The sequence below is a fragment of the Leptodactylus fuscus genome, chromosome 7 (assembly GCF_031893055.1).
Source record: "Leptodactylus fuscus isolate aLepFus1 chromosome 7, aLepFus1.hap2, whole genome shotgun sequence".
NCBI lineage: Eukaryota > Metazoa > Chordata > Amphibia > Anura > Leptodactylidae > Leptodactylus > Leptodactylus fuscus.
The window spans coordinates 63,067,873-63,094,910 of NC_134271.1; the positions used below are offsets into that span (position 1 = coordinate 63,067,873).

General features: G+C 41.7%; 1 protein-coding gene across 1 annotated transcript in view; it reads left to right on the top strand.

Moving 5' to 3' along the window:
• Positions 1–27,038, top strand: part of LOC142214455 (cadherin-13-like) — a 295,805-nt gene that overhangs the window by 157,558 nt on the left and 111,209 nt on the right. Inside the window, exon 3 of the mRNA XM_075283403.1 lies at positions 15,541–15,749. Within this exon, the coding sequence (XP_075139504.1) occupies positions 15,541–15,749 (209 nt within the window). The remainder of the gene's footprint in view (positions 1–15,540; positions 15,750–27,038) is intronic.

Here is a 27,038-nt window from a genome sequence, read left to right on the forward strand (position 1 = left end):
TATTGCAACCATTATATACATATACAGTGGCATCTATCATAACCTTTTGTCAGCTTCAGAAGATCCTTCTAATGTAAATCTCTGATAGAAAGCTCAAGGGTAGCATTTTGTACTTATCCTAACAATATTTCAGCAGTTTTCAGGCTCTTGGCCACATCTTTTTGTACATATCCCTTTATATTTCATTATTTCCATTTCCCCTATGGAGCATGATGACTCTTTGTTGTAATATAGTAAAAGAGAAGGCGCTCATGAGACGCAATGAAGACCGCATGAGAACTGACAGATTCCACTCGTAAAGAAGACCTCAAAGACAAATTGTTTTAATTGTGAGCTTGTTATAAAGACAGTGACCCTCAGCTAATTGGGTAAATGAGAGAAGATCTTCAATTAATGTCTTACTTTACTCTCATTCAAAAGAGGTGCCGACAATTTCAATTTTTCTCAAGTGAAAGCACGAGTCATTTCTTAACAAAAATTATTTTTCTTCTCATTTTGTCACTTAAACATGACAGTTTATTTACTTTCAAGGGTCCCATAGGAAGATACTTGTTTACCCATAGCTTATGTTTTACCATAATCATCTTTAGATGTTTGGGAATTTCTCTAAATAAATCTGAATAATAGATATATATTGTAATTTATACTATCACTATAGATTTATCTGGCAGTACTGTAATGAGGAAACAAAGCTAGTCTTGCTTAAATCCAATGGCGTGTAGCAGGAGAGTCGGGACCTATTCACATTGGCATCAGAGCAAATTTTGTAGCGCTGTAAACAGTACTATAGCACTTGTCAAAAGGAAGGGCATTGCAATAGAACCCTGTCAGACAGTCATTTGGGTTTATCGTGTACCAGCGGGACAGATCTGGCAGAGCTTTGTGATTTATATTACAAATGGAAGCCATGACAGATATGAACAGACCAAGGCAGCACGGTGGCTCAGTCTTTAGAACTGCAGCCTTGCAGCACTGGAGTCCTGCTAGGAGTTTATATGTTCTCCCCATGCTTGTGTGGGTTTCCTCCGCCTTATTTTGCAATAGATGCATACAACTTCATGGTCATGTAACACAGAAAGCTCATGCCCAGTCCATTAGAGGACAGTGGTGTTGCAAATATGTACAGTGCTGTGGCCTGTGGAGGGCCAAGGGGGATCCCATATGACCACAGGAGAGAGTAAATGTGTTTCATTGGAAGGACCCACAACCCATGGATGGGATTATAGCTGAAGGAACCGCCCTACACTAAACTATAACAGAAACCAGTTCAAATCAAACAGGCTTTATTGGTACGTACGAATAGATATTTGGCATTGCCAAAGCTAGTAAAGTGTGTGTGTGTGTGTGTGGGGGGGGGGGGGGGGGGGGGGTATGGGGGGTGTGTGGTTGATTTGGGGTACAACAGTCTGTCGAGCCTCATCTTCCTCTTAGTTGGTGACCGTTATATGGGGAGGTGGGGTGGGTGGTTTGGGTGGTTCAAATAGTAAGGAACCTCTCAGGTAGTAACAACTTCCTAGGTGGCTCTCCAGAGGTTCCTGACTATTTGAACTGGTTTCTGTTATAGTTTGGTGGAGCGTGGCAGCTACAATCCCAGCAACAGGTTGTCGGTCCTTCCAGTGCATCTATTCAACACCCTAGGGCAGGGGTAGGGAACGTACGGCTCTCCAGCTGTTGCAAAACTACAACTCCCAGCATGCATACTGGCTCTGCTGTTCTGGGAACTCCCATGGAAGTGAATGGAGCATGCTGGGAGTTGTAGTTTCACAGCAGCTGGAGAGCCAAAGGTTCCCTACCCCTGCCCTAGGGTGTCGAAGTACCAGCTGATGTTATCCACTCAAAGAGGTACCCTGTAAAATCGGTCCCAGTGCTTATCTACGGTGGTTGTGACTGGTCTCACAACCACACAAGGTGAGAGGTATTCATATTCCCACACGCTATTGTTTTCATTCACCATTGGGAGTTATACTATGTGCCGCTCGGTGCTGTCTCTGTCTTTTCTTTGAGCCTAAATGTATTGTATTGCTGCAGAGCAGGGCTGGTGTTAGGCTGGTTCAGGATTGGAGAAGTTGGAATCTGTCTGAGGAGAGAAATGGCCAAGGAGAGGGTTCAAGTAGGACCATACTAGAAACACTGACTATCATAGCAGCCATGGAGAGGAGACAGAGCTATGGCTGCCATCACAGAGGAATTGTATGGAAGCACCAACACATTCTGTGTGAGAAGAGGGAAACTCCCCTAGCACAGGTCAGGCGGCTGAAGACTGAGGAGTCATCATTGCCACGCTGAGTATTGGTAATGTTCTGTTTTGTTGCTCATTGTTTATCTATTGTACATTAAGGACATCGATGAGACCCACATATAGGAGTAGTTGTTATTCTTGTGTTCCAACCTACATGTTACAGGCACTGCAGTATTAGCAATGGGAGCAGATCTAAATAGCTGGTTGTGCTACCTTGTTCTCCAGGAGAATGGATGGGGTTGGAGCAAACAAAGCCCAGCTCTTTACACCTCATATGGGTTGTGTGAAGAGATTTGTTAAATTTTCTTTCTGTGAATGTGAAAAACATGGAGTAACCTGAGGCCATTGTTGGGTTTGTCCTTAAAGTAACATTCCCACAAACAATATATTCTCTGGCGTGTTAGAAAAGTACATGATATATACCGTCCTTAAGAAACAGACATATAGGGTTCTGTGATATATACTGATGAAATGTTTAGGGATTTTACATAACATCTAAGATTGTAGGAGATTGTAGAAGAAATATCTTTAAAAATAAGTAATCACAAGGACAGCCTCATGATATTCAATGCTCTGGTAAGTGCTGTTTGTGGTAAGGAATAATATATTTAGAATTATAAATTATTTCTCCTAGACAAAAGCACTTACCCTTCTTGGAAGCGTATACCCTACCCCAGTTATACCAATATTAACACCATACATATATGCAGGGCTCCGCAGACCATTTAAGTGAATAGAGTACAGTAAAAACTTAGTGACTTACAGGTGATGTCTCTGACTGTAGTCATTTGTAGTAATTCGCGCTCATTCAATCAGGACTCACTTTGCCTCTTCCTCTATCATGTATTTCAACTGTATTGGTGGATATTGGCGTCACTAGTACAGTTAAAGGTGATCCTTGTGTTTGACCTGTCACAGAGGGTGCCGGCAGCGATGGAATGTACAGACATAATTCTAATTTCTGGTGTCGGCCATCCAGACACTTCCATTACAGCTGTGACCACTCCCTTGAAGTCAGTACAGTCAGCATGGTAGCCCTGATCCAGAGGTGTAACTTCTGTACAGGTGCCCCATCTTCAGTTTTATAATACTGGTATCTTCTCATTAGGTAGAATAACCTTTGGGGCACCTCAGGTACCAGACCCATCTATGTATCCGCTATAGTTATACCACCTCTGTTCTCTCTCCCACTCTCATTTATGGGTGCTGTTATGGCAACAAGCCTAAATGGATTTTCTCTATATAATCTCTTTTTCTTCAAAAAAAATTCAATATTGTTTCTGAAACAGAGAAAAATGTTTATATATAAATCACGTACATTGCATATGTTATGTGATCATTCTCTCACTTAAAGGGGTTGCAGGTTCCTTTGTTTATTCTTTAACCCCTTCCCGACATGCGCCGTAATAGTACGGTGCGTGTCGGGTCTGTAACTATGGCGACCGCCCGGGAGCCGGGCGGCCGTCATAGCCGCCGGGTGTCTACTGCTTCAAGCAGTAGACAACCGGCTCTAATGCCTCCGATCGGTCCCCGGACCGATCGGAGGCATTAACCCCTCCGGCGCTGCTGTCAAAGGCGCCGGAGGCGCCATCTTCCCGGCGGCGCATGGGCGCCGCCATTTTGGCAGGGATCGCCGGCTCCTGGAGCATGCTCCAGGGCCGACCCCCCGTTGCCATGACAGCCGGGAGCCTTGTTAAGGGCTCCCAGCCAGTCTGCAAATTCTCTCTTTTGCAGGCTGGTGTATACAGCCTGCAAAAGAGATGATGCTTTTTTGCAATGCATTGCAATGCATTAGCATTGTAATGCATTGCATTAGTGATCAGACCTCCTGGGGTTCAACACCCCTAGGGGGTCTAATAAATGCAAAAAAAAAATAAAAAAAAAGTAAAAAAAAATATAAAAAAATATAAAAAGTATTAAAAGTTCAAATCACCCCCCTTTCCCTAGAACAAATATAAAAGTAGTTAAAAACTGTGAAACATATACATGTTAGGTATCCCCGCGTCCGAAATCGCCCGCTCTACAAATCTATACAAATATTTTTCCTGTTCGGTAAACGCCGTAGCAGGAAAAATAGTCAAAAGTGCCAAACCGCCGTTTTTTCACTGTTTTAATTCTGCTAAAAATTTGAATAAAAAGTGATCAAAGCAATAACATTTCCCGAAAATGGTAGAACTAAAAAGTACACCCAGCCCCGCAAAAAAAGACGCCCTATGTATAAAAAAGTTACGGCCGTCGGAATATGGCGACTTTTAGAAAAAAAATTTTTTAACACCGTTTTGGAATTTTTTTTAGGGGTCAAAATGTAAATAAAACCATATAAATTTGGTATCCCTGGAACCGTACCGAAACACAGAATACAGGGGACATGTCATTTTGGCTGCACAGTGAACGCCGTAAAACCAAAGCCCGTAAGAAAGTCGCAGAAATGCATTTTTTCTTCAAATCCACCCCATTCTGAATTTTTTTCCTGCTTCCCAGTACATTATATAGAATAATTACTGGTGGCATCATGAAGAAAAAATTGTCCCGCAAAAATTAAGACCTCATATGACTCTGGGAGCGGAGAAATAAAAAAGTTATGGGGTTTAGAAGGAGGGGAGTCAAAAACGAAAAAAGAAAATCAAAAAATGCCATCGGCGGGAAGGGGTTAATACTGCTCCGACAGGGCTCCTGTGACTGCTGAGACATGAGGCAGGAGTCCCCTCACACAAACAGCACGGGACCTGTATACAAATGAATTGAGCTGTCTGTGAGTACTTGTTTGCTATTTTTATATGCCCTGTAGCAGCAATATTAAAGAATAAAAATTGGAACTAGACAACCCCTTTAAAAGGTAACACTAAAGCCCTGTTTATCATAGTAATAAATATAATGACACAATGTTTCTTCTGCTAGCACATGAATTTGGTCCTAAGGCTCAGTAGCCATTGTTAGACTCATCTCTCAGCATTCCCGAGCAGCCCAGTCATAGTGTTAGGTCATATTAGAAGCAATAGTCTTGTGAAAGAGAGGGTTACTGGTTAGGAGTGTTGCCTTGCTAGGGTCCTGGGCTCAGCTCTGACCAAGGACAACATCTGTATGGTGTTTGTGTTTTCTCAATACTAATATCAGTTTGACAATCTCAGTAGAGCGATATGGAATACATTGGCTCTATAGAAGTGTATAAAACAATGATGATAACACATAGAGCGCCTCAGTTTGGAAACTACTGCTGTAATAGAAAGAGAAAGTTATTTATGTAGTCATCCAAAATATGCAAATGAATCACTTAGAGTGTCAGCCCCTCACTAAGGAGTGTGCACTCAATAACTGTCCTTGTGGCCGGGCGCAGTTGTAATCCATATGGCTGATTAAGCACAATAACCATGTTCATTTGCAGGTCACTAATGAATAGACACTTCATTTAATCATGCATATAACAAATTCCCACTTTTGTATGCGGTGACATCATTGTCCTGACTGAGCCTTGGTGACAGACTGTCCTGAATCTCAGTGACCGCCTCAGATTCTCCACCCTTCAATGCATTAACATTAAGTATGCCAAGAACACATTAACACAGGACATATTGCTACCAAGAACCAAAATGGTGTAAGTTTGACAAGTGTTTCTTTTCTTCTAAGAAAAGCACTTCTCTTATGCAAAGTGGGAGCTGCAATACCAGACATGTCGCCATGGATAAGAGTTGTGCTCCATCTGCAAAAAGTCAAGTTCTTTTTTCATATAACCACTTAACAACAACTCAACATCTTCAAAGGATTGCCAAAATGTTACAGACTATCCAGAAAATATAATGAACTGCTTTAAAGGAATATTTCTGTATATATGCCATATCTGCAGGATTTGCAATAATGTCTATAATGTGTATATCCCACACCTATTGGGAGAGCAGGAATCTGGTGATCCCTGTTCACTGAGTCAGAGTGCCATAGGCATTATTGAATGTCATGGAGATTTGGTCGTGCTTGTCATGAAAATTATATTTAGATATGTTCTGTACTTGGGGAAGTTGTACTGCATTTAGGACAGATTCCTACATTTCATCTTGAGGTTATAAATTCTATTATGTCCATTACAATAGCTGCTTGTGGAGCTGCAAGTTCAGAGCTTTGTGTGTTTCCTGTGAAGATGAGCACAGATTCCTTTAGTGTCCTTAGTAGTAGGTTAGTAAGAAGCATTAAGGGGGCTCTATCATTGGGAAAAGTCATTATTATATAGGCTATTCCACACCTACCTTTTGTATGTAAATTGCCTCAGTAGATTTGGAATAAGTCCATTTTATTCATATGTTAATGAGCTTCCACCATGCACCGGAAGTGTCTGTGATCATAGTCTGCTCTATATGTATGTACAGTAGAGATGAGTCATCAGCACAGCAGCCTATGCTGTACATACACATAGAGCAGACAGTGCACACAGACACTTCTGGTGCACGGTCTAAATTCATTAGCATATGAATAAAAACGGACTTATTCCAAGTCTACTGAGGGAATTTACATACAAAAAGTAGGTGTGGAATAGCCGTTCTAAAGGCTATGCAAGTATGTGCTAATTAGAGATGAGCGAACAGTGTTCTATCGAACACATGTTCGATCGGATATCAGGGTGTTCGCCATGTTCGAATCGAATCGAACACCGCGTGGTAAAGTGCGCCAAAATTCGATTCCCCTCCCACCTTCCCTGGCGCCTTTTTTGCACCAATAACAGCGCAGGGGAGGTGGGACAGGAACTACGACACCGGGGGCATTGAAAAAAATTGGAAAAAGTCATTGGCTGCCGAAATCAGGTGACCTCCATTTTAGACGAATAGTGGATTTCAAATCCGGGTCATATGAGAATGTGAACTTTGTGACTATGAGACAGGGATAGCTGTACAGGCAGGGATAGCTAGGGATAACCTTTATTTAGGGGGGAATGTTATTAAAAATAACTTTTTAGGGCTCTATCGGGTGTGTAATTGTGATTTTTGTGAGATAAACTTTTTCCCATAGGGATGCATTGGCCAGCGCTGATTGGCCGAATTCCGTACTCTGGCCAATCAGTGCTGGCCAATGCATTCTATTAGCTTGATGAAGCAGAGTGTGCACAAGGGTTCAAGCGCACCCTCGGCTCTGATGTAGCAGAGCCGAGGCTGCACAAGGGTTCAAGCGCACCCTCGGCTCTGATGTAGGAGAGCCGAGGGTGCACTTGAACCCTTGTGCACCCTCAGCTCTGCTACATCAGAGCCGAGGGTGCGCTTGAACCCTTGTGCACACTCTGCTTCATCAAGCTAATAGAATGCATTGGCCAGCGCTGATTGGCCGAATTCCGTACTCTGGCCAATCAGCACTGGCTAATGCATTGTATTGGCGTGATGAAGCAGTGCTGAATGTGTGTGCTTAGCACACACATTCAGCTCTACTTCATCGGGCTAATAGAATGCATTGGCCAGCGCTGATTGGCCAGAGTACGGAATTCGGCCAATCAGCGCTGGCTCTGCTGGAGGAGGCGGAGTCTAAGATCGCTCCACACCAGTCTCCATTCAGGTCCGACCTTAGACTCCGCCTCCTCCAGCAGAGCCAGCGCTGATTGGCCGAATTCCGTACTCTGGCCAATCAGCACTGGCCTATGCATTGTATTGGCGTGATGAAGCAGTGCTGAATGTGTGTGCTTAGCACACACATTCAGCTCTACTTCATCGGGCTAATAGAATGCATTGGCCAGCGCTGATTGGCCGAATTCCGTACTCTGGCCAATCAGCACTGGCCAATGCATTGTATTGGCGTGATGAAGCAGTGCTGAATGTGTGTGCTTAGCACACACATTCAGCTCTACTTCATCGGGCTAATAGAATGCATTGGCCAGCGCTGATTGGCCGAATTCCGTACTCTGGCCAATCAGCACTGGCCAATGCATTGTATTGGCGTGATGAAGCAGTGCTGAATGTGTGTGCTTAGCACACACATTCAGCTCTACTTCATCGGGCTAATAGAATGCATTGGCCAGCGCTGATTGGCCGAATTCCGTACTCTGGCCAATCAACACTGGCCAATGCATTGTATTGGCGTGATGAAGCAGTGCTGAATGTGTGTGCTTATCGGGCTAATAGAATGCATTGGCCAGCGCTGATTGGCCGAATTCCGTACTCTGGCCAATCAGCACTGGCTAATGCATTGTATTGGCGTGATGAAGCAGTGCTGAATGTGTGTGCTTAGCACACACATTCAGCTCTACTTCATCGGGCTAATAGAATGCATTGGCCAGCGCTGATTGGCCAGAGTACGGAATTCGGCCAATCAGCGCTGGCTCTGCTGGAGGAGGCGGAGTCTAAGATCGCTCCACACCAGTCTCCATTCAGGTCCGACCTTAGACTCCGCCTCCTCCAGCAGAGCCAGCGCTGATTGGCCGAATTCCGTACTCTGGCCAATCAGCACTGGCCAATGCATTGTATTGGCGTGATGAAGCAGTGCTGAATGTGTGTGCTTAGCACACACATTCAGCTCTACTTCATCGGGCTAATAGAATGCATTGGCCAGCGCTGATTGGCCGAATTCCGTACTCTGGCCAATCAGCACTGGCCAATGCATTGTATTGGCGTGATGAAGCAGTGCTGAATGTGTGTGCTTAGCACACACATTCAGCTCTACTTCATCGGGCTAATAGAATGCATTGGCCAGCGCTGATTGGCCGAATTTCGTACTCTGGCCAATCAGCACTGGCCAATGCATTGTATTGGCGTGATGAAGCAGTGCTGAATGTGTGTGCTTAGCACACACATTCAGCTCTACTTCATCGGGCTAATAGAATGCATTGGCCAGCGCTGATTGGCCAGAGTACGGAATTCGGCCAATCAGCGCTGGCTCTGCTGGAGGAGGCGGAGTCTAAGATCGCTCCACACCAGTCTCCATTCAGGTCCGACCTTAGACTCCGCCTCCTCCAGCAGAGCCAGCGTTGATTGGCCGAATTCCGTACTCTGGCCAATCAGCACTGGCTAATGCATTGTATTGGCGTGATGAAGCAGTGCTGAATGTGTGTGCTTAGCACACACATTCAGCTCTACTTCATCGGGCTAATAGAATGCATTGGCCAGCGCTGATTGGCCGAATTCCGTACTCTGGCCAATCAGCACTGGCTAATGCATTGTATTGGCGTGATGAAGCAGTGCTGAATGAGTGTGCTTAGCACACACATTCAGCTCTACTTCATCGGGCTAATAGAATGCATTGGCCAATCAGCGCTGGCCAATGCATTCTATTAGCGTGAACTGAGTTTGCACAGGGGTTCTAGTGCACCCTCGGCTCTGCTACATCAGATTGCTACATCTGATGTAGCAGTGCCGAGTGTGCATCAGATGTGTAGTTGAGCAAAACTGACTCAGCACTGCTAAGTCTCTGCATTCGCATAGGAATGCATTGGCCAGCCTTCGGCCAATCAGCGCTGGCTCTGCCGGAGGAGGCGGAGTCTAAGGTCGGACCTGAATGGAGACTGGTGTGGAGCGATCTTAGACTCCGCCTCCTCCAGCAGAGCCAGCGCTGATTGGTCGAGTTCCGTACTCTGGCCAATCAGCACTGGCCAATGCATTTCTATGGGGAAAAGTTAGCTTGCGAAAATCGCAAACTGACAGGGATTTCCATGAAATAAAGTGACTTTTATGCCCCCAGACATGCTTCCCCTGCTGTCCCAGTGTCATTCCAGGGTGTTGGTATCATTTCCTGGGGTGTCATAGTGGACTTGGTGACCCTCCAGACACGAATTTGGGTTTCCCCCTTAACGAGTTTATGTTCCCCATAGACTATAATGGGGTTCGAAACCCATTCGAACACTCGAACAGTGAGCGGCTGTTCGAATCGAATTTCGAACCTCGAACATTTTAGTGTTCGCTCATCTCTAGTGCTAATCTAAAAATGACTTTTCCCAGTGATAGAGCCCCTTTAAATAATACATGCTACACATACTAGATAAGTCTAATTAGGGTTAGTTTAAGCATAGAAACAATTATAGTAGGTCTGCATAGGAGCTGTATACACAAAACAGTCAGATTCTGAAGAATGTTTTCCAAGTTGCTTCACTGAATTGTTGGAGAAACAAAAAATTACAAACATTTGCACGCCTGTAAAGAAAAACGTACTTTTCTAAATATATATGAAGTCCATTTGTTAGTGTACCTTTTATAGCATTGTAATGTACCAGAGGACATTGGATTCACATTGATGCCATGACACTTTTCCCCGACAGAGGGCTCTGTTGAAAGGCTTAGGTTGTCAGATACAGTAACATTTCTCAGCAGCATTTTGGAGAGTAAAACATCTCCTGTTTTCCGACTAACGCCCCCTTTTCCCCAGCTGTACTAGCAGCCCACAGAAACAGCAGGGGTGAGATTTGTTTCCATTTTATTATTGCAAGAACACTTTGAGACATTTGAGAAAATTTCATTGTGTGATTACGGAGAGTTCTTGATCTCTAGAAACACTGAAAAGCTGGTCGCATATGGCGCTATTATCTGTCTGATTGCTGTAGCCGTATACAAGTAATATTACACTGTATAATAGCATTATCTATCTATCTATCTATCTATCTATCTATCTATCTATCTATCTATCTATCTATCTAATTAATCTCTCTTTTATTTTCTATCTATAGAAAAATGATTACTAAATAAACCTTGTTTGTGGTCCACATTGACATTCAGCAAATCATTGTGACTTATGAGGTCTAGGGCTACATCTGATATAGAACTTCAAATTTCACTTCCAATTCCACATAGTCCTAGATTCAAGTAGTATGAGATTAGAATAAAGATGGATGCTTTGTTCTGGTCTTTCTTCTCTATGGCTTCTATGAACTCTGTTTGTGCAGTTCAGATAATTCAACGTTCAATTCATGCTCATACAACCCCTTTAAACAGAACCTGTAGAATTTGGGACAGTAGATCATCAGCTTGTCCTTGTGGTGTGGCATTGGTTTAGTGTCTCAAATATTGCTATAGTAAATCTGTAAAAGCAGAGAGAAGTGACATACAACCACTAGCTTCTTCTTTTGTAGATAAAAACACTTTACTGTACTTCTCCACATATATACACAACAATATGAATTTTTGGAATTTTTGCAGTTCAATACTATTCTAAGACTTAGACCTATTTCTCACAGCAGGGTACACTTACAGTCTGAGGTGCTTGCTGTCCCTCCATACAATTGAGGCCCTTTCCAAACATATGGGTACACAGGATTACGGTTGAGCGATCGGGATCGGAAAAGATTGGATTCCGATTGGCGATCGAGTAAATTTCATGATCAGGATTGAGGTCGGAGGTTATCTCAAGATTGGCTCAACCCTATTCATGAGCGATCGGGATCGGCTGGAAAATGATCGAAAATCTGATTTTAAAAATGATCCTATAATTTCAAGAGCAGCTCAACCCTACGCAGGATTTCTCTTAAAGTTGCTGTACTCTACACCAAGCAGATTTTTTCTCGTTGACACTCTATTGCTGTGCTCTTTCTTGCCTGCTCTAGGATCCCAGGGCTATAACCTGATCCACACAAAAGAGTAGTCTCAGATCTCTTTTCAAGAGACCGAGTCAGAGACCTCTTGCAGAGCTGCTGCATCCAAATACCCAGCAGCTAGTTGATGAGCTACTACACTTACTTACATAGCCAGAGTCATCCCTCTACACATCTGTATGCCCAAGGTTGTATTGAAACAAGATCACCCTAATCCTTAGAGTGAGTTCACACAGACTTTTTTGCAGGAGGATTTTGAGATGGAATCCGCCTCAAAAAATAACTAAAAAAATAACACCTCCCTTCATTTCAATGGTAACAGATTTTTTAATCCAGTTGTTCTTTCTTTCTTTCTTTCTTTCTTTCTTTCTTTCTTTCTTTCTTTCTTTCTTTCTTTCTTTCTTTCTTTCTTTCTTTCTTTCTATATCTTCAGTTTGTTGGATTTTTCATTGGCTTTTGTAGTCTTCTGTGATAAAATATCATGGTGAAGCAGTTTCACCAATTGCAGAAGTTTGGGTTAACTCTGCTACATATGTATATTAATATGCAATGATCTCCCCCTCGAAGGGAGCCAGAATTATTTCTCAAAATAGCAATACAGGGGATTTGGATATCTATAGCAGTATAATGAAATATATAATCAGCACATAATTTTAGAATAGTGAAGAAAAAAAAAAACTGTTTTAAAGAGTCACATAGAATTTGGAAAACATGGCTTCTACGAAGTGCACTATACCTCTTCACAGGTTGTACTTTATGTAGTGTTGTAGGTCTTCTCCATGGGATAAACTTGGGATAACTTGCAATATCACAAACAACCTTTGGGCAGGTGCGGTGCAGTTGTTGGAGGAAATTTGGCACATTTTTCTAACCCTATACAAACCCTTTAAGTAGTGACATTCCACATCATTGCTAAGTAAAACAGTAAGGAGATAAGGACATCAGGACACCTGCTGCCATGGCCACATAATATCAAGTGTGCCTACAGTAGGTTGTGTGATGTGTTCATACACTGTGTGAGCTTATTGAAGTTAGTATATACTATTGTATCTACCAAACCTATTGTGTAATCTCAGCGGTTCTTGACTATGTGCTTCTTTGCTGCAAATCAATGAAATGTTTTTTTCAGATCAATGTTCTTTGCTTCGGGCCATGATATTTAACTTATTTGTCAAAGTCCCATCTGCTAGACAGCATGTGATATATATTATTCATTTATCAACTATTGCTGGCATTTTGAACTTTCTACTGTTCAGGTTTGCAATGCTCTTCGTGCTGGGGAGAGAATTTTGTAACCACTAGATACACACTAGGTACATTTGTAGGAGCTCTTACCTGCTAACTGACGATACCTCTTTGATACTGTATTCTTCTGCAGTAGTCATGGAAAAAGTTGGTCTGGATTACCAGAGTCCAGCATACAAGCTATAGATAACAAGTACATCTCCCTATAGCTGATGTATGAGAATACTATGGAGAAGCTTTACCCCTATATATACACAAATAGCAACTAGATCTCATGCAGTAAGTAAAAAACTGTAGTTGCAGAGCTCAACCTTTCATGTCCTTGGGCACATGCGGTTTTGTATACCACTAGAAAGCCGACAGTACGCTGAATTCAGCGCACTGTCAGCTTTCCCGGTTTGTGCCCGGGGCTGGAGATATCGGTGCCATTACCAATATGTCTTCAGTGTCAGTAGGGCGTTCCTGATAGTCTAGCTGTGCTGTGAGGAACGCCCCCCTGACTGTACTGTCCATAGCCATGTACTGTCAGAGGGGAAGTTCCTTAAAGGCCAGTGATGACGTTAAGCTGTGAAGAATGTCCCCCCAGTACTAGTCTATGGATGAGTACAGTCAGTTGGGGCATTCCTCACAGCTCAGTGTCATTGCTGGGTTGTAAGGAACGCTCCCTCTGACAGTACAGCGCTGGAGAACCAAAAGTAAGAGACCATTGGTGTAATTACTTGGACAGACACCAAGTTCATCCATCTATAAAGATTGGCAGCATTAAAGTCATAGCCCATAGAAGTTTATGAGACTTTTACTATGGGATAACTACCATACTAAAAGTAGGGGAAAATGTCACCAATTACATACAATGTTGTATCTCCCATGGATCCTTGCAGAAACAACATGGATGATAGATAATATTACAACAAAATGTAGAAAACAAAAGAAACTTGAATGGTCCTGAGCTGGAAATCCAACTATATTGTTTATTGTTTGAATTATGTATTGATGTGTCCTTTCTTACCTGTCCTGTCGGCTGAACATGACAATATATATGTGTCACAAGATGTATAACTTTTCAAAACAACATGAATTCACAATATTGTGAGGAAACGCACAAAAGCATGGGGAGAACATACAAACTCCTTACAGGTGTTGTCCAAACTCCAGACTCCAGTGCTGCAAGGCTACAGTGATAACCACTGAGTCATCATGCTGCCCTTTATTGTTCCAGAATAATGTACTGTATCCATGATTAGTACAAATCATGTTTACTCATTTGAACACTAAGAAATGTTATTGCTATAGATGGTGGCCTTGTGTATTGTTTCTTATATACCTATACATATCCTTATAGAATCTGAACAAACAAATAAAGCTTTGTGTATTGTTTTTGACTCACTAATGTGCACCTATGGTATAATTTATTTAACTGAACAGGTCACAAATCCTGTACAGATCACATTACATAATTCATAAAGCACCTTTATAAAGGTGTAAGCCCTGGTTTTGCTCTTCTACAACTTCTAAACTTGTGGCTTCCTTTCATTCAGCTGTGACGTTATAGTATATAATGTTGGCTATCTGCAGTTATGATTACAAGTTTATCCATGGCAGCAAATTTGTAAAACTCTGCCCTCACTAAGATCCCTTTTTTGTTGAAGCAAACCCATCAAGTAATGTACTGTAAACTGCCCTATCTGAGAAGGCCAGTAGCTAGGTTCTGTGATACATAGGTTTATATGATTTGGAGCAGTATTTCTAAGTAGAAAGCAAACTAAATGGTGACGGGACTCCTAGCAGAAACAGTAAGGCTGGTCTTACACGACCATAATTATTCTACGGTCCGCATGTTGCTGATCAGCAACACTAGTTGCTGATACACTCCGCAGATATCCGTGTCCTGCCGCACTCGCCATAGAGTTCTATGGACGAGTCCGTGCAGTGCTGCGATTCATGGACATTCTATAAATTGTGGACCATAGTTGCGGCCCAGCCACACCACGGATAAAATATCCGGTGGTGTAAGAGGCCGCATTGAGTATAATGTGTCCGCAAATGGTCCACAATTGAAAACCCTCAATTGCGGACCATTTGCGGACTTACATTACGGTCGTGTAAGACCAGCCTAAGAGTCCCGGTTAGCCTGACTACACACAGGCTGTCAGTCAATCACTATGTGTAGGTAGGTGACTAGATCACTGTTTCACTTTCTCTAGGTATCCTACAAGGGTTTATCCTGCTCCAAATCATATAATACTTTATATCACAGAGCCCAGCTTCTTTCACTCTGTCATGTGCCATATCCATGCAGAAGAAACTACCTGATAAGTTTGCTTTGATTATGAAGTGGAAGCAGGAGATATAGAGCAACAACAACAACAACAACAAAAAACTTTGAACCCTTTAAGGATAGACATTTTGACCTTTTTGGACACAATGGGGGGGAACCTTACGTACTTGTTAATGTTTTATTTTTGAAGGGTATTAGGTTGTGCAGAAATTGCGTGATTATTGAACCACATTCTATTGAATATTGACATGACCATGACAGGTCCCATGATAACATTCTTTCATCTTTTCCTTACAGTGCAGTTTGATGACTGTCAAGGTAATGAAGAAGTGCAATATGAGGTCTCGAACCCAGATTTCAAAGTGGAGCCTGATGGATCATTAATTGCTTTGAGAAACGTGACAGAGAACATCCGGGTTTTGTTCATCAATGCTCGCTCTCTTCACTCTGATGATATGGCAGAAGTCAAGATTCTGGGAAGGAAGGATAGACACAACTCAATAAAGGTAACTGTTATTGTAGATACCTGTCTAAACATAAGTAGTCAAGCTTTGTAAGAAGATACAGAACTTGTAGAATCTTGAGGTTGCCATTAGATGCTTTTTTATTGGACAATATATACACTCACCGGCCACTTTATTAGGTACACCATGCTAGTAACCGGTTGGACCCCCTTTTGCCTTCAGAACTGCCTCAATTCTTCGTGGCATAGATTCAACAAGGTGCTGGAAGCATTCCTCAGAGATTTTGGTCCATATTGACATGATGGCATCACACAGTTGCCGCAGATTTGTCGGCTGCACATCCATGATGCGAATCTCCCGTTCCACCACATCCCAAAGATGCTCTATTGGATTGAGATCTGGTGACTGTGGAGGCCATTGGAGTACAGTGAACTCATTGTCATGTTCAAGAAACCAGTCTGAGATGATTCCAGCTTTATGACATGGCGCATTATCCTGCTGAAAGTAGCCATCAGATGTTGGGTACATTGTGGTCATAAAGGGATGGACATGGTCAGCAACAATACTCAGGTAAGCTTTGGCGTTGCAACGATGCTCAATTGGTACCAAGGGGCCCAAAGAGTGCCAAGAAAATATTCCCCACACCATGACACCACCACCACCAGCCTGAACCGTTGATACAAGGCAGGATGGATCCATGCTTTCATGTTGTTGACGCCAAATTCTGACCCTACTATCCGAATGTCGCAGCAGAAATCGAGACTCATCAGACCAGGCAACGTTTTTCCAATCTTCAATTGTCCAATTTCGATGAGCTTGTGCAAATTGTAGCCTCAGTTTCCTGTTCTTAGCTGAAAGGAGTGGCACCCGGTGTGGTCTTCTGCTGCTGTAGCCCATCTGCCTCAAAGTTCAACGTACTGTGCGTTCAGAGATGCTCTTCTGGCTACCTTGGTTGTAACGGGTGACTATTTGAGTCACTGTTGCCTTTCTATCAGCTCGAACCAGTCTGGCCATTCTCCTCTGACCTCTGGCATCAACAACGCATTTCCGCCCACAGAACTGCCGCTCACTGGATGTTTTTTCTTTTTCGGACCATTCTCTGTAAACCCTAGAGATGGTTGTGCGTGAAAATCCCAGTAGATCAGCAGTTTCTGAAATACTCAGACCAGCCCTTCTGGCACCAACAACCATGCCACGTTCAAAGGCACTCAAATCACCTTTCTTCCCCATACTGATGCTCGGTTTGAACTGCAGGAGATTGTCTTGACCATGTCTACATGCCTAAATGCACTGAGCTGCCGCCATGTGATTGGCTGATTAGAAATTAAATGTTAACGAGCAGTTGGACAGGTGTACCTAATAAAGTGTCCGGTGAGTGTAATATTTAAAAGATAAGAGAAATTTGTGTATAACCTTGAATTTAGAAGCATTAATTTTCATTGTCAATTCTCTACCCAAGCTTCTAAATATACAGATCCGTTTGTAACAGTATGTTGTCATTTTTTGTGCTAATCAACACAATTTAGTATCATCTGCAACAATTTATATTATGTAAGGTCTTTTAGAAATATATTAAGGAAGAAGAAGCTTAAAGGGGTAGTTTAGTGCCATAGTTTTCCATGGACTCTGGACTAGACTGTGTGGTATGGCATCTCAACTGCAGTGACAGCCTCGAACAGAGCTACAATATTGCACACGAGTGTTGCACGTCTTGGTAGTAAACAGCCATCTGTTTTTCTAATTCAGATCATGCCTTTAAAGCTGAGGTCCCACATTATGGTTGGATTGAGCAAATAGGTAGAAGTATAAGACCTTCCAATATATTTCCCACTACTTTTGTACCCATTCTTGGCTTTGTCTCAAAAATATAATATTATACCAGAGTAGGTCACCCCACATTCATCTTGAAGAGCTTAGAATGGTTTTTCACTGGTCTCTTTAAGAAGTGACATGATAACAGTACATCCTTATATATACCTTTCCTTGCATATCTTGTTTGTTTGATTGAATATGTATACCCAACGTGTTTTCTGTTATGTGTATACATTTTCAAAATAGTAATAAAAAGTTTTGTCCAATAGTAAGTATTAATGGTGTATCATTATGATAGGTCATCACTATCAAATAATGGGGTCCAGTATCTGGTGTCCACGTTGATCACTTGCTGCAGGTACAAAATCTTCAGAGTTTATAGAGCAAGAAGCAGAAAGTTCTATATGTTGTGTAGTGTCCATGCCAGGACAATTGGATCTTGGGAGCTGAGCTTCAATAGCTGTTTGCTTCTGGTGCCATACACTCATTGTATGGGTACCATGTATCTGACTCCCACAAATCTGATATTGAAGACCTATGCTAAAGATAGGCAATCAGTATTTATTCTTGGACATCCCCTCTAGACTCCTTATACTCTAACTGTAACTCCTTCTAACTGTGATAATTCTGCTAATAAAGACAGGTTTCCCATCTGAATGAGTAGTAGAAGCCCCAACCGTCAAAACCCCATTTGTCAACTACCCCATTGCCAAAAATGGTCAAGAACCTGTTTATGGTGGAAAGGCAATTATTATAGAGCTGAGGCAAACAAGAAAAGGACCAATATAAATGTAGATGAGTAAGAAATGGCATTGTGTCAGTTGGCGCCTGCCCGCATCTATAGATTAAAGCTTTGCAAATAGCTCACTCAAATCATCATGATGTGATAATGTGTAGACAAGTTGACATGTGGCATGGTAAAAAAAATCCTCTATAATCAAACACAATATTTCTTAATAGCAAATTGATAGCTTTGTGGATCTCTGAGAAAATTGCTGGAAATTACAAAAATGCATTGTGTGCTACGCTTGAATATCTCTAATACATGTCTTTAGCACATCATTACTATATCTCTGTAGGTTTTGAAGGGGTTGAAACATTTACTCTCTTAAATTTGTAAATTATAATTTTATACTTCTCCTGAGTTCCTTAGGCTATGTTTACACTGCCTTTGGGGGCGGAACTGTCAGATCCCAATATCGCCCAATAATCTCAAAAATTCAGATCTATTGGAGTTTGGTGGTAATTTTGTCACATTTGACATTAAAATATGGTAAGACCCTGTAATAAATCAATTGATAGCCATTAGATGACAAATCTGGCATGGCATGGTGACATCTGTTGTAAATGGAAGTTGTGGCACATATGTGAACATAGCCTTACAACAAATGTTATGTCCCCTGACACCACAAAGATGCTAGTCCATGCCCTCATTATCTCGTGCTTAGACTACTGTAACACCCTTCTCCATGTCCACCCTGCAAATACTCTCGACCCCTCCTCTCCAGTCCACCTTAAACTATGTTACTCACTTAATACACCTCTGGCCCCATACTTCATCGGCTGCTCCCCTTTGCCAACCCCTCCACTGTTTACCTGTTGCCCAGCGAATAGATTTCAAAATACTAACGTTGCCATACAAAGCCATCCACAACCTGTTCCCTTCATATATCTCTGACTTAATCTCCTGCTCCCTGCCCGCACATACCTCCAATCCTCCAAAGACCTCCTACTCCGCACTGCTCTTATCTGTTCATTGCACAACCATCTCCAAGATTTCTCCCATGCATCCCCCATACTCTGGAACTCCTTACCAAGACACATAAGACTGACCCCCACAATCACAGGCTTCAAGAAGGCACTGAAGACTCACCTATTCAGGAAGGCCTACAATCTCCAATAACACTACTGTCACAACATCACCATCTGAACAGTCTCTCCTTTCACCTTCTGTCTTGATCCCTCTTCCCTCATAGATTGTAAGCCCTTGAGGGCAGGGCCCTCTACCGCAGTGTGCCAGTCGGTCACTGTTAGTATTATATTTGTTGTGTATATTTTGTGTACTGTATGTAAACCCCCAAATATAAAGCATCATGGAATTAATGCTGCTATATAAATAATAATAATAATAATAATAATAATAATAATAATAATAATGTATTATGCAGCAGAGTCAGGAAAGTCTACAAAAATTATATTACTACATTACCTTCAAGGTGTACCGTAAAATTCACACCTTAGCTTAGCATTTCCATGTGTATTGTGAGGGTTTCCATACAGTGCTTGGACTTCTTGATATTGTTTTACATTGCAACCTCTCACTTTAAGATAACATTAAGGTTGTATGTAACATGAGGTGGTGCCACAATTTTACTGTAACTTTCTTTCTACCAGCTATCACCTTCAATATTGTTGCTTTCGTGCGTTCGCATTACCTAATGCAGAATTTTATATTTTTATGAAATGTTTTCTTCAAAGCCAGACTTAATTAGAAATTATTAGTATTTCACCTATGTCTCTATGTAATGGCTAATTCACTTGTCATGGACTCTGAGAGTTGTAAATTTATGTGCGGTGAAATTCCAGAGCTTCCCTTTGACATTTTAATCTCTAAAATACTAATTTTTCCTCGAGTCGCATTCCCTCGTCTGTATCATTTTATCATTTTATCTTCAGCAGCTTAAGACAATTCAGAGAGTCAGTATTTAAATCATATGGCTAAGAGATTATTTCCTGTGGAGCACAGAGCCGGCGGTAACCCAGACTATAAGAATACATAATTGAGTCGTCCTCTTTTACCAGCTAAGTCAAAGCACTGGTCATCTGTTTTTAATTACAAAGTATTTGGTTCTGGAAAAGCTGACTGATGGCTAGCTAATATTGCCCATAGAGGTTGTCATTAGCTTTAATAACACATCTGACATAAGTGAAATATTGGTCAGGGGGCATTAATGAGGTGGAGGTAGGGCATTTGCCCTGAAAGTTGGATTCTAAGAGGCAAGTTCGCCTTTGCTACAGTATTTAAATATGGTACTAATCCCCTTTCCTAGTAAGTAATTCATAGATTGTAGCTTTTGCGGGCAGGGTCTTAACTCCTATTGTTTGACATGTTAATCTTTTTATATTGTAATGTAAAACTGTCCGTTCATGTACCCTCTGATTTGTTAAGTGCTGCGGATTATGTTGACGTAGTTGCAGGATGTGCAGGGATACTGAAACAGTCACCTAAGGTTTGGTTTTCACGGTTGTGTCAATGCCCATTTACCGTGGACTAAATGGTGCTAGCACCACCAAGGAATTGGGGTAGGAAAGCTGTCCCTAATGCTACAATGGCTGACTAGGCCCTGTCTGAGGGTTTTGGTCAGTTGTACCCGAACTAAGCTTAGCCCCGACAACTACTGGCTCTCTAAACATGAAGACCTAATAGACAGGGAGAATGAGAGCTGAAAGAGGCTAAGGACTGGGAAACTAGAGGCAATCACCCCTAATGAAAGAATAAGTGCAGCTGAAAGCAGTACTAACTAGGATGGGACGTGCTGGAGAACTGGAGACGTTGCAGCACAACCACAAAACACACAACCGGAATTGAAAAGTGGAGTAGTGAGGAAAGGTATCATAGGACAGGGGCAAAACCAACCTGAAACCCAAAACAGAAACTCACTAACACCAAACAGTGACAGGGAGCTAGAAATGCAGGACAGGGGTTGAGTAGGAATGTATGAGGGAAAAGCAGACTTTCACACACAACAAAACTCACACCACTTCCGATTCAGCTCCAGAAATAGTAAAACTACAACTAAACTCTCCTTCAAGACTGGGCCAAGAATCCTAGCTGGTAACCACGAAAACCAGCAAGAACTGAAGCCAGCAGTCAGTCTTTACAGACCCTGGAAAGACCTGATAGGTTGATGACAATTACATACACCTGAGCTCGCATCCCCTGAGACACAAAGCAAGCTCAAGTAGACACTGTGGCAGATACCCAAACACTATCCCAACAGCTCAGTGGCAGGAGAACCAGCTGAAGAACCACAGGACACCGGGTGAAATCCCCAGATCAACACCACCAAAAACACACAAACATTTTATTAACAACTCAGATCCTGAAATTGGTGCTACAGAAGGTCCAAAGTGCTCTCTGCTACACATGAAGATACCAGTACATTGGTACATAGCAGTTGAGGGCTTTGCATTGAGGTCAGGAGCTTTACGATGTGTCTCGACAGAGCATGACCAGGCAGTCTAGGAATATTGACCAAAAAGCCCTGTAAGAGCTGTAATGGAGGCCATATTGTTTATTACCTAGCTATCACAGTAGCAGGTTGGATGGAACATTTATAGACTTGTTATAAGAAGATAACTGAAGGATTTATTGTTACAGATGATTTTGTTTTGTTTCATTTTATTTCAAGAGCAAGTTTCAAGCCACAGAGCAATACTTAGACATGGAATAATGTGATTTAAAGGCTCATCAGTGCAGATGCTACAGGGCATAGATACATCTTAGCACCAAAGCTGGCACAGGACATGTCATGCCAGTTCGTTATTACTAAGTGATAAGTCCTCTAGGAAAACAGTAAGAAAGCAGAAAAGAAATAAGATAATTATATACAGCATTCTACTACGGGATATGTATCATGCACAGTATGCTCAGAAATAAATCAATGGCATCTACCAGGTCCCTTGAGCCATTTATGGTCTCCAGATGGTGACGGCTAGGAGATTTTTTGTAAGGATAGGAAGCACCTCGAGGTGGCATTACATTGTTTAGGTACATAAAGCAAGCAACTTACAGGTTACATGCAGGGAAAGATGGAAGGCATTAACTCCTAGGAAGAAAATCATTTCATTCACACCATGCTGGAATTATACAGCTCTATTAGTTTAGTGTCTCTCTTTAAAGGGACAAATACTGTAAAGGAAAGTTGTAGAGGTTCATATGTATTGTCGCAACACTAACATTTATAGAAAACTGAGAAATGAGGGCCTAAATGGTGAAATGTATATTAATATTGGCATATATCTGACCAGAAAAGCCACCACTTCTCTATTAATATCTGGACCTGTTTGTTATAACTGGCTGTCCAAATGTATCTTATTTGTATGGTCACTGTGGCTATTGCTGTTATGTGGGCACTGGACCATCACTGTAATGGAGGAACTATTGTTATGTAGAGACGGGCAAAACCCTCAAGTTTTATTTGGTTTTGGGGTCATCTAGATCAATTCAAAGATTTGTTTCTGTCAAAGTACATTCATTTCAAATCAAAGTTTAAACTTGCTTAAGGCTAAGACCCCAAAACTCAACACTATTGCACTATTTTAGATAACAGTGTGCCTCCTACATTATGGCGGTTCTATGGGTCGGACCAATGTTACTTCCAGGATGACAACACCAGCTATCGTGTAGCAAGGTCTACCATAGCTTGGTACAGTGACAATCAGGTTAACTGACTGGACTGGCCTGCCCAGAGCCCAGACTTGAACCCTGTCGAGCACCTCTGGAATGAGTTGGATCGTCGAACTAAGGGATGCAGCAGCTAAGCAAAATTGGTGAAAGAAATTACCTGTCTTTTCCAAGCCGAATGGAATAAAATACCACTAGCCGTCATACAAGGACTTGTGGAAAGCATGCCCCACAGGGTTGAGGCTGTAATTGCCGCTCGTGCTGCTCGGACCACAGGTGTCCAAATACTTATTGGTAGACAGTGTATAATAATCAGATACCCAGGGGTGATACAAACATAAAAAAATACTGTTATTTATCTCTCTCTGGCACCGGTGCACTCCTTGCTGATGTCGGCCATCTTCAATGACGTACGTGATGCATAAGGACGCAGGCTCTGGCCATGTGACCTCAGGGACATCACACAAGTAGGTCTGAAGCCTGCTCGGAGAAGTAACATTGTTTTTTATGTTCCCTCACCTCTCCTGGGCCTACGATCATTATGCTCAGGGGTCTAAAAAAAACCCTGAGTATAATGGCCTATAAAAAAACAAAAAAAACCCACAACGGTAGCTGTCCAGGCAACCCCAATAGTTATGCCCCTGTCTATGTCAAAACAGATGGTGGATAGTGTAAATATACAAGTAAATAAGTATTTTTTGTTGGGTTTTCGGGGGTTGATTTTGTAATATTATTTCTTTTTATTCTGCCAACAGTGGCACTGTTGACAAACAGTATGGAAAATAATACAATGGACCAGACCATAGGACATGTTTTACAGCTATAGGGGTGGCAGCAGTGGCAGCATCAGTGGCAGCATCAGTGGCAGTATAGTATGGAATTAAGCATGATGGACTAGGCTGTTGGAGATGATGTTGCAGCATCAACAGTAAATAAATTAATTAACTGTACCCATTAACAAGTTGGAAAACCACAGGAAATGATTTAACTTACCTTAGGATATTAACTAATTAACTGTATAATGGAATTATGGCAAATATCAGTAAGGAATGCAGTTTACTTATAGAAGTATCAATATCAGTATCAACAGCATACAAAAAATCTTTAAAATAATTTTTTTGGAACAAAAAGAGTAACACTACTTTTTTATCGTCCCTGCTCTCTTTTTGCCCTTTTATCCTCCTAATATCTCCCCTTTCTTATATAGTGCTATGATAACATCAGTGACCTATGATTGACTGAGACATGGGATTATAGGAATGTCGGCCGTGCTCATAGATCATATTATTTCAATATTGTTCATGTCGGTGGCTATTTTTGCATATTCATCCAAAATGAATCACAAAAGTTTTAGTTTTGGTGCAAACTGAACTTTTTGTGAAATTTGGATAAATTTGGATCCTTACCGTCAGTTTTCCCATTATCACTGTAATGGTAACAATTAATGATGGGTGAACCATCAAACATGCTTTGTCTGGTGTGTCTGAACATGTTCGTATAGAACCGGACGTGAAATTATTATATTCTGAGGTTTCTTCATATCCCAGAGTATAATAAGAATAGGCCCAAGGGAGATGTTAAAAAAACAAAAAGAAAAAATGAATACTCGCCTTCCCTCACTTTCTTTGAGCCTCCTCATGGTGCCCGGTGATCTGTTTCCTTCACTTCTGAGCTTGTGATGTCTCTGAGATGTCACGTGATTGGAGAAGGAACAAACAGATTGCCGAACGGTGCAAGATGACTCAAAAGAGGTGAGGGAATGTGAGTATTTATGTTCACAAAATGGAGCGTACTAATATGTAATATGTTAATGTGGCCTTCTATTCACTGTTATTTACATGCAGTGAAAGTGTGGAAAAACTACATTTCCCATGATTCATCTTCCTGCTCTGACTCTCTGTATACACCTCCCTTTTCCACTCTACCCTTGAATGAAATGACTGAATACACACTGCCTGTGTGCATACTCCATCCCTGGGGTCTGTGTTTCATATTTCTTCTTCAGTCCGTGTAGCACTGCTGTCCTCTGCATATCTGCATATCTGAGCAGATAATAAATCATTCCCACATCCAAAGTCATTATGAGCAACTTCAATCAGGAAGCAAGTCACTTCCTGTGTTTCATTTGCTGGCAGAACTGCTCACAGGCAGGAGTACTGAGCTTGTAAACGAAATGTCACAGTTGTGGCCAATGATCTGAAAATAAAGAAGATAAACAGTGACAAATTTAAACAGGATATATAGGAAGAGGTGTTTGCATTGATGTATTCTGTTTGGTTCATTTTGGGGGGGCTTTTACTATGCCCAAACGAGCCCTCAAGATATATGACAGGCAGTGGTGTAGCTGGAAGCGCCTGGGCCCCAGTAAAAAATCTATAATGGGGACCGTGCTTCTCTTGTGCCATTTTGAATAGTGGTAGATTTTATGTGTAATAGGGTCCTCTAGGGGTCTGGGGCCAGTAGTGACTGCTACTGCTGCACCCTTTATAGCTTTGCCCCTCACACCAGGTAAGAATTATGTTTCAGAGTTGCAAAAGGTTTAGCTCAATCATCCCCTTACAAACCTCTCTCCAGGAACTTTCTGCAGTTGTCAGGAGTTGCGACTGACTGATGAGTCTGTTGTATAACAAGCATGTTGAGAAAAAAGCTTGCTTGGTTTGTGCTCATCTTCTTTCATTGTATTCACTAGTATGTGAGATCTGTGGGTTTGTATCACATAGTCCAGCTGTGATGTGCAATGTCTTGTGCACTTTAAATAACAGACTCTCCCCAGGTTTCCTTTTCATTGTTACATTCATGTTTCTGAAAGATGTAAACATTTACCTAAGCTTCATTTGCAAGCTGGGTTTTCAGATCTTTTAATGGACTCTCCGTAGAGAACAGATAACAACTAGGCTATATAAATCAAAAATTCCTATAGCGCGTAGTCCAATAGCACAAACCCCTATATATTGCACGTGCTGCTAGAGAAGTTCTTTCTACTCTTTGTGTAAGAATAATAGTTCCCACTTCCCTTGGCAGTTTATGATAATGCTTTATTCTGCTATGGTGACCCGTGCTCTCTACTACCAGTCTATAAGCCCCTGTGCGCTCTCATCCCTTCCTGATATAATGGTACAGCCTCTGTCATACGCAGCCTTGTTCTCACTAACATGATAACATGAGCGGACAGGTCACTGCCCTCCATAAATTCAGCAGATGTTTTCTTCAACTAGAGCAAATAAAGTGGTCCCTCAAGTTACAATGGCCTCAGAATACAATAGCTTCAACATATAATGGTCTTTACTGAAGCGTAATAATATAAAACTAAGCTTAACATAAAATGCTTGGCTGGTGGGTCCAAAAATAGAAGCATGGTCATTTCACTGTATCCGTGCACTGATCATCAGTCTAGTAGTGCCTCCCTACAGTATAGTGCAGTATTATATGTTCTGTACTTCTATTTCTCTGTACCCGGATGAGCTGCTCCTTTGGATACCAGTTGAGAGCTGCTCTATTTTTCAAGTGAACTATATATACTTTTTAAAAAACTGAAAAAGCTCCTTTTACCATATAGAAATATTTTCAGCCTAGAGCAGTTCTATGTATAAGAATTTACAATATCTTGTAACTTGAAGCTCCTTAGCTCCAATGCAAAATCTTTAATGGCGCCCCTACCTAACTTGTGCTGTCCAGAATATTGGTATATTTTATGTAGCAGAGGGACATTTGGGGTCCCCTCAGGGTCCAGGGCCCAGTATCTGCTGCTATTACTGCACCCCCTATAGCTACACCCTTATCTGTAATAGATATTTCCTTTTCATTTTTCATATTGTTGTTGATATTTATGGATTTTCAGAACCAAATACTAGTTTTCCATAGAATTACAGTATGGTTTGAGGTTATGACATTTTCACGTTACTTATAATGGTTTTCTTGGATCCAATGAATATTGTAAATTGAGGGACTAGGATAGAACACAATAATATCACAGTAAGAATAATGTACACATTGATATCACAGTACCAAGATACTGCACACAGTGATGTCACAGTAATAATAATGCCGCAGTCCAGGGATAGTGCACACTGTGGTGCCACAACTACATTAATGTACACAGCAATGTCACGGTA